At 39.9% G+C, this 15,702-nt stretch overlaps 1 protein-coding gene across 1 annotated transcript; it reads left to right on the top strand.

Annotated features, from left to right (window-relative positions):
• Window positions 1–528: 528 nt before the first annotated feature.
• On the top strand, window positions 529–10,945 carry LOC115594018 (complement C1q-like protein 2). The gene is made up of 5 exons (XM_030437782.1): window positions 529–596; window positions 6,821–6,997; window positions 10,118–10,201; window positions 10,308–10,436; window positions 10,517–10,945. The coding sequence occupies exons 2-5, from the start codon at window positions 6,946–6,948 to the stop codon at window positions 10,795–10,797; spliced, it is 546 nt and encodes a 181-aa protein (XP_030293642.1). The 5' UTR covers window positions 529–596; window positions 6,821–6,945; the 3' UTR covers window positions 10,798–10,945.
• Window positions 10,946–15,702: the final 4,757 nt, after the last annotated feature.

The raw sequence follows: 15,702 nt of genomic DNA, 5'->3' as shown, positions 1-15,702 counted from the left end.
GCATTTTGGCATCGTTTTGTTCACAGATTTGACAATATCAGAACGTGGCCGCTTCTGATCCGGACTCAAAGCGCTAGATTCTGTTTTAATAAAGACTGCTTCATCATTCCATCCAGCCTTGCCTCCGCAGAATCATTTTATGATCAAACTACACGCCGACACCTTTGAGAAGAAAAGCCCAGAAACTATACTCTTCATCACCTGCAGTAGCTGCTGATTCTGGTTTGAAATTCTGACAAACATTTGACCTAACAAGTAGAGCAGCCTGCACTAAGTCCATGAAACAGCCTACAACATGTGCAGTAAAACAATAATTGTTTATTGGATAGTTGATGTTGTCAGCATTCTGTACACATACTGTGATTATCTACACACACTAAAAACACCTGTGCCATGGACTTTAGACATCGTGCCATCAATTGTTTAAATTGGACTGTTGTTGTTTTTCCCATTCGTTCAGCCAGCTGAAGTTTGGAGACGATATAAGACAGACCCACTCTACCACTGTACCTTTGTGGAGATGATGAGGGTTGTTGTTGGTTTGCTGTTGTTGCTGCTCGGTCTGTGTGGATCAGGGGCTCAGGGGGAGGCTGGAGGCCTCGGTGAGGTGAATGAAATCAACCAGAACACAGATCCAAAAGATCCAGCTGAGGAATCGACCGAGCAGATCACAAAGCAAACCATCTGTGACATCTGGACGGAGCTGAGGGCACTGAGAGACATGGTGGTGGAGCTCAATGTTCACGTGGAGCTGCTGCAGAGAGAGAATTCAGGTACAGACTGATTACTTTTCCTGTTCAGTGATGATCATGTTCCACTCAAAGTGAAACTCTCGCCCAAAAGAAACCAAGGCTTTATTTGGGAATGTATATGAGTCAAACCTTTGTGTAAAAGCATAATTACGAAGAATCAGGCACTTTTAAGATTTACTGTAGTTTCATTTTCGGGCGAGCTAAGTTTCAATGGAGCGCTGGGGCACTCTGACGCTGGCATCAAAATCTCTATTTCTAAAACACTAAGAAGGCTCAACACAACATTAAACTTTGCTCGTAGTGTCACCAGGGTCTCTACACATGAACACGAGCATTGAGAACATTGTTTGTGTACACAGAGTTTACTAAAAAGAAGGTTTTTGAACAACTCACGTTTGCCGCTGTATCTTCGGCGCCTCGCCGTCATGGTACAAAAAAAATGTAAATCCCTGAGTGAGACGAAACAGGCAGGAGAGTAATGGTGGACCGCTCCTCAAGCCTTCCTGTTAGTTTGCACTCGGGGATCCACACTCTCACGTGATGGAACTAGATGAAAAGTGAAGAGACCAACAATTGATTACTGTTCATCCTGAGGGGAACATGAGTGTGTGTAACAAAGTTTGAGGTAATTAATCCAGCAGCTGTTGAGATAATTTCTCAATAGCACACATTTTGGCCTCCTGGGGGCGCGAGAAGAGACGTCAGGGCGCCACGGTGGGATCCATCCTTTGGAGAACATGAAGTGTGTTCATAAACTCGTGACAATCCAAAGTGGTGGACTGTGTGAACATTTTTAAGTATTCATTCTGGAGATAAGATGAGAATCTGTATTGTAAATGTATTGAGCATGTTAACAGTTTGATATTTTGATGTCTGCTCTGTTCTGTGATTCACTGTCATTACATTAACTCCAGACCTGCAGACCAGACTGAGCAGCAGTGAGAGTGAACTTCTCATCAGCAAGTCCAGGATTGACCAGCTGGAGAGAGAAAATGCAGGTGATGAAGTGAAACAATGAATTTTTTGCGAGCTCCATAATAAAGCTGTAACAATCCACGTGGTATGGATGAGATAATTATGCTATATTTAATTAATGACAAAACACAGTTTGTGTATTTCAAGCTTTGTTAGAAATGTATTCAACCCTTCATAAAAATACATCAAACTCATGTTTTTCAGTCCAAGCCACAGAACTGACATCTTTGGGAACTAGACTGACGACAACCGAGAGCAAAACAAGTGACCTAGAAAAAGAGAATGCAGGTCTGTGACTGACAAACATGAAGGTTTTATAACTTTACTGGTTTGTTATTGTCTGTGATATTATTTTAATCTGTGTTAACAGTGTACTGTGCACATCTTTGAACATTATTTAAGTTTCAGTTAAAAAAGTTACAAGTTGTTCAGAAATGTTGAGAATATTTAGCCCTATAAAGCCTGACCCATCAAAACATTGTCAGAAAATTCTAATTTTTTGGAACTGAGATGTTTATAAAACCTTTTAACGAAATCAGTTAAAATAAAATTTCTATATCATTTTGTTTATGAGATATTTTTTGTATCACATTTGATACATTGGGCGTTTTTGGCAACTTTTTGCTCAAAACAATGTTGATTTTAGATATAAATCAAATTGTGCAAATAACATTTTGAAAATATAGAACAAATTAGGCAGCTTCTCTCATTGTTTTTTTATACATAAAACTTTTCACAGTCTTTTTTTTCACTTGTCGTCTGCACAAGAACAGTTTCGGTCCTTGTTCAGGCAAAAATGCACCTTATACCTTCACAGTTGGCATGTGAGAGGTGATTGCTGGTGCAGTGCTTGCAAAATAGTGTGTGGTTGTATTGTGGTAGGATTGATGTTGATTCCATCACAAAAATGTGACATGACCATTCAGGGATAAATACCTGCAGTATCAAATTTGATACACACATTTTTAACACAGTTTAACTGTAATATAAAGAATGAATCATTGAGTAATTATGCATTGATTCAATACAGAACATATTTACTTGAAAAAAATTAGTAACAATATAGATGTTATTCCTACTGTAACTTCTTGAAACTTAGCAAAGATTTTCCTGCCAAAAGTGTGAGAATGATTTAACGACAGCGGCCATTTTGAAAAAGCCCAAAAGTCCTTCCACTGCCTGCAGTGGAATGATTATCCACTAGTGGGCAGAATACTACGCAATGCATGAAGTGATAATAAGGAAGTTGCCTACAAGCCCATGACAAAGCCTATGAAAAGATATTGGATAAAGAAATGTATTTATTTGAGAAATAAGTGCCCCCCCCCCCCCCCCCCCCCCAAACAAAAACACTTAGGACAAAATTTACAAATTAGAAGATTGCGATGAAAAACAAATTAATTGTCAATAAAAGCGGCATTTGCTCGAAAAGCTGCGTCAAACAACTCTCCATTAAAATTCGGGATTCGTGTGTTGATCCGGGCCATTTCACAACAATGTCCAGTATATTGTAACATGCGTCAAAGACAATTTGTGTGTTGATGGTATGCAACTTTTTCCGATTGACAAAAGCCCTATTCGCACGGGACTAGTATAACGTGGGGACCTCCAGTAATTTGTAATAATTGCGGAGGTCGTCTGTGATCTTAATCCCGTGCGAATCTGCAATGTCCTTAATTTGTAATGTAAAAATTCCACCGCAAATTACCTATTATATTTTACCAAACATAGAGGTCATTTGATAATATTAGTCCCGTGCGAATCGGCATCTCTGTGATTTGGGCTCGTCTTTTTGTTTTTCTTAAGGTTTTTTGTGTTTTCCACACCTTTTTCTGCCTTTATCCCGTTCGAGAATTATGGAGGCTGCGTTGGGAATTATGAATGAAAGTTTTGACAGCATTTTGGGTGCAAATTCAGGAGGCTCATCAGATGAGCGAAATCTCGAAAGATTAGATGTATAACATGCATGGCAGCATGCGGTAAGGAAAATGTTTCCATCTTTCAACAGTCTCACCAATTATTATATTAAAAATGTCCATATCTAACCGTTGTGCTGCTCCAGTAAGGGCTCCGTTGCGATCAATCCGGGTGTATATGTCAGTGAATTCGAGTTAAAACACAGACCTCGCTTATCATGTGCGAATGCGCCACACAAAACACTGACGTGATGGGATAATTACTAAATCACTTGAGGTCCCCAGGTAAAACTAGTCCCGTGCGAAGAGCTGCATTTTCCCCCTAGACAAATACCAGAGTGTTGCCAAACATTTTAACTCTGGCGTTATTGGATTGTTTCGGTTGGTTGGGGACATTATTGCATCCCTCACCAACGCAACCACAACTTCAATCCCTTCACGGTCCATCCGACATCGTTTTAATAATTCCCTGTCATTTAGCGTCTCCAAAACATTTGGCTGTGACTAGGTCTTAGTGGGTTAAGAGTCCTCTGGACTACTTCTAAGGTCTCCCAGACTTAGGTGCTACTTAGGCTTAAAATGTTTTGTGAATAACTCTTATTTTCAAAAATTAGGAGTCCTAAAGTTACGACTGACACGCCCATTATTTTTAGGAGTTGCTCCTAAATTCGCCTGTTAGGAGCTACTTTTAGCCTTAAGATTCTTTGTGAATACAGGCCCAGGTTTTTAAGGAAAGTATTGATTATGTTGACAAGATAGAGGTCTCAGAAACTTGCGTATCAAATATGATACAAATGGCAAATAGGGTTAGTAATTTCTTCACAAACCAAACTCTCTTTGACTTGACAACATTTTGACCAGATGATGGAGCTAGATGAAAAGTTAAGAGATCAACAATTGATTACAGTTCATCCTGAGGGGAACATGAGTGTGTGTAACAAAGTTTAAGGTAATCAATCCAACAGCTATTGAGATTATTTCTAAAAAAACATAAATTTCCGCCTCCTGGTGACGCGAGAATAGACGTCAGGGCGTCACGGTGGGATCCATCCTTTGGAGAACATGAAGTGTGTTCATAAATTCATGACAATCCAAAGTGGTGGACTGTGTGAACATTTTTAAGTTTTCATTCTGTAGATAAGATGAGGGTCTCTACTGTAAATGTGTTGTGCATGTTAACAGTTTGATATTTTGATGTCTGCTCTGTTCTGTGACTCACTGTCATTACATTAACTCCAGACCTGCAGACCAGACTGAGCAGCAGTGAGAGTGAACTTCTCATCAGCAAGTCCAGGATTGACCAGCTGGAGAGAAAAAATGCAGGTGAGGGTTGTATCTACTCACACACACACACACACACACACACACACACAGTTTACTTAGTCTGATTCAGTCGAATTATCACATTAAATGTTCTTCTTGTCATCAGAGAAACCAAAGGTGGCCTTCAACGCAGGTCTGACAAACGCAGGACAACTTGGACCATACAACACAGACATCACACTGAAATACAGCAAGGTCTTCACCAACATTGGCAATGCTTACAATCCATCTACAGGTAACATACTGCACCTCACATGTGGACATTTTACATACATCAGTTGTTCCTGTTTTTCATTTTCTGCTCTCACTCTGTAGGTTTCTTCACAGCACCAGTCAAAGGTGTCTACAATCTCCAGTTCACTGGGTATTGTTACCATGGTGGTAATGTAGCTGTACATGTGTACAAGAACAACCAACGGATTATGAATAATTGGGAGATTAGCAACGATACGTCCCTGGGTATTTGACTAACTCTCTGGTGTTGGAGCTGACAGCAGGAGATGAAATTCACCTGGTTCTCCCATCAGGTTTTCTATCCATGACAGTGGTAATAACCACAGCAGCTTCAGTGGCTCCCTTCTCTTCACACTGTGAGGATGTTGTTCAGGCTGCTGTGTGACTGATTTGTCACAAACCCTGTTGTTATTGGCTGAACTGTGAATCTTATAAAATGCTGATATATCTCAGCACTGCTGCCTCCAGGACAACTTTCTGTACATTCACTGCATGAATCAAATAATGTGATTCTCAATCTGACTTCACTTTTGTGTCGTCACATGAAAACAATTTTAAATAAATCAAAGTTGCATTCAAGTGTTTGGATTCTGTTTCTTATCATTGACTGTTGGCTGTGAAGCCTGAGATGAGTTTTAGAGAGTCACTATGTAGGAGACTATATGGGCCTCACATGGATGGCACCAAAGATATAAATGTAGGGGACTATCACTGCTTGATAATAAAGGTCATTAATCACTGGCGATTAATAATACAATTGTTGATGAGGCAGGCCGAGGCTAGCTGGTTAGCATGCTAAACATTGCAACACAAAACAGAGACGCCATGACATCAAAAATGTTATTTAGCACCTTTTATATTATCAGAATGACCTCGACACTGAACTGCAATCCTGCTTTTGTGTTGTAAGAAAAACACAAATGTCATTGTATGTAACAGACTGAGCAACAACAAGTAGACAGTAGATACCAGGAAGCTATAAATACATGGACACTGCACTTAATAATACATGCTGTGATGTTTATTTAATCTATAATAGAGATAAAGAGTGGAAAACACTTTTTTATATAGAATTTATAGTTGTTTGCTACAAATGCATGAAAAATACATGACAGTCTGCATTTTGTGATGAATTTTCTGATGGGAGATGTTTTGGTGTAGAGGATCATGGGAAATATTCACACTGTATAAGAACAAAGATGTGGATACGTTTTTTAAATACTTTGATCTTTTTACTCACTGAGTTGAGTCAGCCACACATGCAGCATCAGGATCAGTGTGTGTCTGTGAGTCTTAGTCTGTGTGTATTAATAAACACAGTGTTGACACAGTTGTGACTACATGAGAGGGCGTCACAGTTAAAGTGTTCCTCCAGCCTGTAGCAGCTTGTATTTTCTCACCAGCACAGAGAACATATTGAATAATCTGAGGCCTTGAATCAAACTGTCAAACAAGAAACACTTGTTATTTTTCCCATTCGTTCAGCCAGCTGAAGTTTGGAGACGATATAAGACAGACCCACTCTACCACTGTACCTTTGTGGAGACGATGAGGGTTGTTGTTGGTTTGCTGTTGTTGCTGCTCGTCTGTGTGGATCAGGGGCTCAGGGGGAGGCCGGAGGCCTCGGTGAGGTGGCTGAGATCAACCAGAACACAGATCCAAAACATGCAGCTGAGGAATCGACCGAGCAGATCGCAAGGCAAACCACCTCTGACATCTGGACGGAGCTGAGGGCACTGAGAGACATGGTGGTGGAGCTCAATGTTCACGTGGAGCTGCTGCAGAGAGAGAATTCAGGTACAGACTGATTACTTTTCCTTTTCAGTGATGATCATGTTCCACTGAAGTGTGTCAGTGTTGATGTAATGATTGGAAGCTCCACAATAAACTTGTTTCCAATAAATAAATAGTTCATAGAATAATTTTACCATCAACAAACAAAACTCACATTTTTTCTTTTTTTCAGGCCAAGCCACAGAACTGACATCTTTGGGAACTAGACTGACGGCAACCGAGAGCAAAACAAGTGACCTAGAAAAAGAGAATGCAGGTCTGTGACTGACAACATGAAGGTTTTTATAACTTTACTGGTTTGTTATTGTCTGTGATATTATTTTAATCTGTGTTAACAGTGTACGGTGCACATCTTTGAACATTATTTAAGTTTCAGTTAAAAAAGTTACAAGTTGTTCAGAATGTTGAGAATATTTAGCCCTATAAAGCCTGACCCATCAAAACATTGTCAGAAAATTCTAATTTTTTGGAACTGAGATGTTTATAAAACCTTTTAACGAAATCAGTTAAAATAAAATTTCTATATCATTTTGTTTATGAGATATTTTTTGTATCACATTTGATACATTGGGGCGTTTTTTGGCAACTTTTTGCTCAAAACAATGTTGATTTTAGATATAAATCAAATTGTGCAAATAACATTTGAAAATATAGAACAAATTAGGCAGCTTCTCTCATTGTTTTTTTATACATAAAACTTTTCACAGTCTTTTTTTTCACTTGTCGTCTGCACAAGAACAGTTTCGGTCCTTGTTCAGGCAAAAATGCACCTTATACCTTCACAGTTGGCATGTGAGAGGTGATTGCTGGTGCAGTGCTTGCAAAATAGTGTGTGGTTGTATTGTGGTAGGATTGAGTGTTGATTCCATCACAAAATGTGACATGACCATTCAGGGATAAATACCTGCAGTATCAAATTTGATACACACATTTTTAACACAGTTTAACTGTAATATAAAGAATGAATCATTGAGTAATTATGCATTGATTCAATACAGAACATATTTACTTGAAAAAAATTAGTAACAATATAGATGTTATTCCTACTGTAACTTCTTGAAACTTAGCAAAGATTTTCCTGCCAAAAGTGTGAGAATGATTTAACGACAGCGGCCATTTTGAAAAAGCCCAAAAGTCCTTCCACTGCCTGCAGTGGAATGATTATCCACTAGTGGGCAGAATACTACGCAATGCATGAAGTGATAATAGGAAGTTGCCTACAAGCCCATGACAAAGCCTATGAAAAGATATTGGATAAAGAAATGTATTTATTTGAGAAATAAGTGCCCCCCCCCCCCCCCCCCCCCCCAAACAAAAACACTTAGGACAAAAATTTACAAATTAGAAGATTGCGATGAAAAACAAATTAATTGTCAATAAAAGCGGCATTTGCTCGAAAAGCTGCGTCAAACAACTCTCCATTAAAATTCGGGATTCGTGTGTTGATCCGGGCCATTTCACAACAATGTCCAGTATATTGTAACATGCGTCAAAGACAATTTGTGTGTTGATGGTATGCAACTTTTTCCGATTGACAAAAGCCCTATTCGCACGGGACTAGTATAACGTGGGGACCTCCAGTAATTTGTAATAATTGCGGAGGTCGTCTGTGATCTTAATCCCGTGCGAATCTGCAATGTCCTTAATTTGTAATGTAAAAATTCCACCGCAAATTACCTATTATATTTTACCAAACATAGAGGTCATTTGATAATATTAGTCCCGTGCGAATCGGCATCTCTGTGATTTGGGCTCGTCTTTTTGTTTTTCTTAAGGTTTTTTGTGTTTTCCACACCTTTTTCTGCCTTTATCCCGTTCGAGAATTATGGAGGCTGCGTTGGGAATTATGAATGAAAGTTTTGACAGCATTTTGGGTGCAAATTCAGGAGGCTCATCAGATGAGCGAAATCTCGAAAGATTAGATGTATAACATGCATGGCAGCATGCGGTAAGGAAAATGTTTCCATCTTTCAACAGTCTCACCAATTATTATATTAAAAATGTCCATATCTAACCGTTGTGCTGCTCCAGTAAGGGCTCCGTTGCGATCAATCCGGGTGTATATGTCAGTGAATTCGAGTTAAAACACAGACCTCGCTTATCATGTGCGAATGCGCCACACAAAACACTGACGTGATGGGATAATTACTAAATCACTTGAGGTCCCCAGGTAAAACTAGTCCCGTGCGAAGAGCTGCATTTTCCCCCTAGACAAATACCGGAGTGTTGCCAACATTTTAACTCTGGCGTTATTGGATTGTTTCGGTTGGTTGGGGACATTATTGCATCCCTCACCAACGCAACCACAACTTCAATCCCTTCACGGTCCATCCGACATCGTTTTAATAATTCCCTGTCATTTAGCGTCTCCAAAACATTTGGCTGTGACTAGGTCTTAGTGGGTTAAGAGTCCTCTGGACTACTTCTAAGGTCTCCCAGACTTAGGTGCTACTTAGGCTTAAAATGTTTTGTGAATAACTCTTATTTTCAAAAATTAGGAGTCCTAAAGTTACGACTGACACGCCCATTATTTTTAGGAGTTGCTCCTAAATTCGCCTGTTAGGAGCTACTTTTAGCCTTAAGATTCTTTGTGAATACAGGCCCAGGTTTTTAAGGAAAGTATTGATTATGTTGACAAGATAGAGGTCTCAGAAACTTGCGTATCAAATATGATACAAATGGCAAATAGGGTTAGTAATTTCTTCACAAACCAAACTCTCTTTGACTTGACAACATTTTGACCAGATGATGGAGCTAGATGAAAAGTTAAGAGATCAACAATTGATTACAGTTCATCCTGAGGGGAACATGAGTGTGTGTAACAAAGTTTAAGGTAATCAATCCAACAGCTATTGAGATTATTTCTAAAAAAACATAAATTTCCGCCTCCTGGTGACGCGAGAATAGACGTCAGGGCGTCACGGTGGGATCCATCCTTTGGAGAACATGAAGTGTGTTCATAAATTCATGACAATCCAAAGTGGTGGACTGTGTGAACATTTTTAAGTGTTCATTCTGTAGATAAGATGAGGGTCTCTACTGTAAATGTGTTGTGCATGTTAACAGTTTGATATTTTGATGTCTGCTCTGTTCTGTGACTCACTGTCATTACATTAACTCCAGACCTGCAGACCAGACTGAGCAGCAGTGAGAGTGAACTTCTCATCAGCAAGTCCAGGATTGACCAGCTGGAGAGAAAAAATGCAGGTGAGGGTTGTATCTACTCACACACACACACACACACACACACACACACAGTTTACTTAGTCTGATTCAGTCGAATTATCACATTAAATGTTCTTCTTGTCATCAGAGAAACCAAAGGTGGCCTTCAACGCAGGTCTGACAAACGCAGGACAACTTGGACCATACAACACAGACATCACACTGAAATACAGCAAGGTCTTCACCAACATTGGCAATGCTTACAATCCATCTACAGGTAACATACTGCACCTCACATGTGGACATTTTACATACATCAGTTGTTCCTGTTTTTCATTTTCTGCTCTCACTCTGTAGGTTTCTTCACAGCACCAGTCAAAGGTGTCTACAATCTCCAGTTCACTGGGTATTGTTACCATGGTGGTAATGTAGCTGTACATGTGTACAAGAACAACCAACGGATTATGAATAATTGGGAGATTAGCAACGATAACGTCCCTGGGTATTTGACTAACTCTCTGGTGTTGGAGCTGACAGCAGGAGATGAAATTCACCTGGTTCTCCCATCAGGTTTTTCTATCCATGACAGTGCTAATAACCACAGCAGCTTCAGTGGCTCCCTTCTCTTCACACTGTGAGGATGTTGTTCAGGCTGCTGTGTGACTGATTTGTCACAAACCCTGTTGTTATTGGCTGAACTGTGAATCTTTATAAAATGCTGATATATCTCAGCACTGCTGCCTCCAGGACAACTTTCTGTACATTCACTGCATGAATCAAATAATGTGATTCTCAATCTGACTTCACTTTTGTGTCGTCACATGAAAACAATTTTAAATAAATCAAAGTTGCATTCAAGTGTTTGGATTCTGTTTCTTATCATTGACTGTTGGCTGTGAAGCCTGAGATGAGTTTTAGAGAGTCACTATGTAGGAGACTATATGGGCCTCACATGGATGGCACCAAAGATATAAATGTAGGGGACTATCACTGCTTGATAATAAAGGTCATTAATCACTGGCGATTAATAATACAATTGTTGATGAGGCAGGCCGAGGCTAGCTGGTTAGCATGCTAAACATTGCAACACAAAACAGAGACGCCATGACATCAAAAATGTTATTTAGCACCTTTTTATATTATCAGAATGACCTCGACACTGAACTGCAATCCTGCTTTTTGTGTTGTAAGAAAAACACAAATGTCATTGTATGTAACAGACTGAGCAACAACAAGTAGACAGTAGATACCAGGAAGCTATAAATACATGGACACTGCACTTAATAATACATGCTGTGATGTTTATTTAATCTATAATAGAGATAAAGAGTGGAAAACACTTTTTTATATAGAATTTATAGTTGTTTGCTACAAATGCATGAAAAATACATGACAGTCTGCATTTTGTGATGAATTTTCTGATGGGAGATGTTTTGGTGTAGAGGATCATGGGAAATATTCACACTGTATAAGAACAAAGATGTGGATACGTTTTTTAAATACTTTGATCTTTTTACTCACTGAGTTGAGTCAGCCACACATGCAGCATCAGGATCAGTGTGTGTCTGTGAGTGTTAGTCTGTGTGTGTGTATTAATAAACACAGTGTTGACACAGTTGTGACTACATGAGAGGGCGTCACAGTTAAAGTGTTCCTCCAGCCTGTAGCAGCTTGTATTTTCTCACCAGCACAGAGAACATATTGAATAATCTGAGGCCTTGAATCAAACTGTCAAACAAGAAACACTTGTTATTTTTCCCATTCGTTCAGCCAGCTGAAGTTTGGAGACGATATAAGACAGACCCACTCTACCACTGTACCTTTGTGGAGACGATGAGGGTTGTTGTTGGTTTGCTGTTGTTGCTGCTCGTCTGTGTGGATCAGGGGCTCAGGGGGAGGCCGGAGGCCTCGGTGAGGTGGCTGAGATCAACCAGAACACAGATCCAAAACATGCAGCTGAGGAATCGACCGAGCAGATCGCAAGGCAAACCACCTCTGACATCTGGACGGAGCTGAGGGCACTGAGAGACATGGTGGTGGAGCTCAATGTTCACGTGGAGCTGCTGCAGAGAGAGAATTCAGGTACAGACTGATTACTTTTCCTTTTCAGTGATGATCATGTTCCACTGAAGTGTGTCAGTGTTGATGTAATGATTGGAAGCTCCACAATAAAACTTGTTTCCAATAAAATAAATAGTTCATAGAATAATTTTACCATCAACAAACAAAACTCACATTTTTCTTTTTTTCAGTCCAAGCCACAGAACTGACATCTTTGGGAACTAGACTGACGGCAACCGAGAGCAAAACAAGTGACCTAGAAAAAGAGAATGCAGGTCTGTGACTGACAAACATGAAGGTTTTATAACTTTCATGGTTTGTTATTGTCTATGATATTATTGCAAACTTTGTTAAGACTTACATGTGTTTCACTGAATGCAATTTATTTTCAGTCTCTCTCAGTCACATTGTGATTTAACCTTGTGATGGACATTTACAATAGTTTTGCACATCTTTGTGAGCGCTGGTTCAACAGAAGTGATGAGAGTTAAAGTTACTGTAAACAATGTGTTGGTCTGTTCTGTGATTCACTGTCATTACATTAACTCCAGACCTGCAGACCAGACTGAGCAGCAGTGAGAGTGAACTTCTCATCAGCAGGTTCAGGATTGACCAGCTGGAGACAGAAAATGCAGGTGATGAAGTGAAACAATGAATTTATTGTGAGCTCCAGAATAAAGCTGTAACAATCCACGTGTCATGGATGAGATAATGACGCTACATTTAATCAATGATAAAACATAGTTTGTCTTTTGATGTTTTTGTATTTAAAAACTTGTAATCATTTTGACTAATAATAATAATAATTAAAGCTGCAAGCAGCGTTGAACGGGCCCTCGCAGTCCACGCGCGTCGGGGCGTGCTGCCGTCGATGCATGCTGCCGTCGGGGCTTGCTGCCGTCGATGCATGCTGCCGTCGGGGCTTGCTGCCGTCGGGGCATGCTCAAGCAACACCTTCCGCTGAGGAAGTCGTTGCTTCATAATTCGATGGACTGCTATTGCCGGTCTGAAATGACGTACGCTGAAGTCAGAAAAACTGTGTGAACTACTGCATGATTGCCCGGACAAAGACTGAGTCGATGCCAGGTCAGAGAAGAACTGATTAACTGATGGGATGTGAGATGTCACCTGCTGCATGATGAAATCTGAAGAAGAGGATGAAATTGCAGCTCAAGGGGGGGTTTCACGAGTACAGTGTTCGACCCTATAGACGGCTAAACAGCATGATAGCTTTATATACTGACTGTTAACCACAGTACATATTTCGACCTTTAAACTGTAATGAGCATGGTCACAATCCCAAGAAACAGACTGAGTTGAAAAATCGGCATTAAAAATGAAATATTCATCATTAAGTCCTCACAATCCAAATGTAGCTGCAGTGCAAGCAAAGTGCAGCTAACTACTACTGAGACACAGGCTATGTGTAAACTGCAATAGTGATCAAATTATCCATAACTACAAGCAGAAACCACGTACATTTCCTCAAGAATGCACACATCATTAGGGAAACCCACAGAAAGTCCATGCAGCTCCACACGGTCTGCTCACTGACTGGTCTGCTGCATTTTAGTGTGACTGAGCATGTCCTGACTCTTTGCACCAGTAGAGGGAGCTGTTGGACCTTTACCTGTAGAGCTTTCTTACAGTTTCTGTGACTGAGCATGTCCTGACTCTTTGCACCAGCAGAGGGAGCTGTTGGACCTTTACCTGTAGAGCTATCTTACAGTTTCTGTGGCTGCACATATGCTGGAGCACTAGCAGAGGCAAAGTAGGAAATGTCCACACAAGAAGAAATGGGAAAACGCCTCCCAAACTCCATTATTACTATAAAGATATGTATTATGATTATATCTATATATCACATAAAATGTCAAAACAAATCTCCAAACATTTATCATTAGCAATATTATCTTTTTAACACTTACAGATCAAGTAAAATGAATACTGTTACAAACATTGTATTGACATGTAGTGGTCAGATGAAAACAACAGCACTGCACATTAAACTTCCAATGTTATATGGTTCTTAAGGTTTCATGAAACTGAAAAGAATACAGGAGAAAAGGTGGGTTGTTTTGCTCCGCTGCCTTAGAAGCAGAACAATGTTGACAATTAGTAGTAACATATTAAACCTGTGAAGAAACTGTTCAGGTGTTTTCAGTTGTACTTTTTATACATACATTTAGCACTTTTCTTCTTGAAAGATGCAAATTTCTCAGTGACTTTGTGGTTTAAGTTGTGGATGTCTTTGATACGTTTCTTCTCCATACAGAGCATGGCAACTGCATTAAGAAGATATTATCTTCCTGAGGAAGGTCTTGATTCTCTTCAGTGTTGAGAAGCACCGCTCAGATTCAGCTGTAGTCATAGAAGTTGTGATGAGGATGTTTAGCAGAGCCACAGTCTCTGAAAAGGTTTCCTGACGATTGCACTCTGTGACCAGCTGGTACAGAGCCACAGCTCCACTACGGTTTTTGAACTCATCATTGCTGTAGATGTGAGACAGTTCAGTTTTCAGCTTGTTCTTGTTAAGCAGTGGGTAAGCCTCCATGGTGGTGTTCAGTACTGTTTCAGGGAACTGACTTTTGTACTGTTTGAATTTGTCACCCTGCAGCAGTGTCACAAACCACAAACAGCCAAAAGTGTAAGTCCTACATCTGAAATAAGACTATCAGCTGAAAGCCAACAAGATTTCCTACATTTCCCTGTATATATTGTCTATGTGAAGTAAAAGACGTGGGATCCAAATCAAGCTGAAGAGAACTTTTTCTCCAGTTCGTCCATCTGCTCTCCACTGTAGCTATGATGTCACGCACTCTAGCTCACCCAATACACACCCATTATAAAATCAGAAGACGGCCTAAAAATCCTTAAAACTAAAACTGTGATGATTTGAAAACCGTAAAAGATTTTCAAAAACTGATTACATGCCCAATAGTTTGAGGTCTTCTGACTCTCTTAAAGTTGCAATGGAGTGTCTATGAGGGACAAGAAAAGGATGAAGGTCAATGAGTTTTGAAGAGGACTTGAAGATCCCATTGACACTGATTAGACTGCGACCAGAGCGCCATCTATTGGCCGATATGCACCAAATTTTACACAAAGCCTCATCATGCCATACCACACAATGAAGAGTATTCATGTGATAATCAGACAGTATTTTGTAAAGATATGCAAGATTGTCTGTTTTCAACACAATATGCAGGAATTTGTCATTTTATTTTTCGGGCAGTTTATGGACTATCAAAATTCTTTTGATAACTTTTTGTCAGGAGGGTCTACAGATGCTACATGCAAAGTTTGGTGCAAATTGGTCAAATTCTCTAGGAGGAGTTCGAAAAAGTACGTTTTTCATTTGTCGCGATTTTGCGAATGGAAAGTTACTGCAAAAGTGGGCGTGGCCTACACCAAACAATTCATCTGAATGGAGGGAACACATCGGCATGAGGTTTAATAATATGCAACATATTAAGTGGGAG

This window comes from Sparus aurata, chromosome 13 (genome assembly GCF_900880675.1).
Source record: "Sparus aurata chromosome 13, fSpaAur1.1, whole genome shotgun sequence".
Taxonomy (NCBI): domain Eukaryota; kingdom Metazoa; phylum Chordata; class Actinopteri; order Spariformes; family Sparidae; genus Sparus; species Sparus aurata.
The sequence above is the reverse complement of the archived record's forward strand: the minus strand, read 5'-3'. Positions and strand labels throughout refer to the sequence as shown.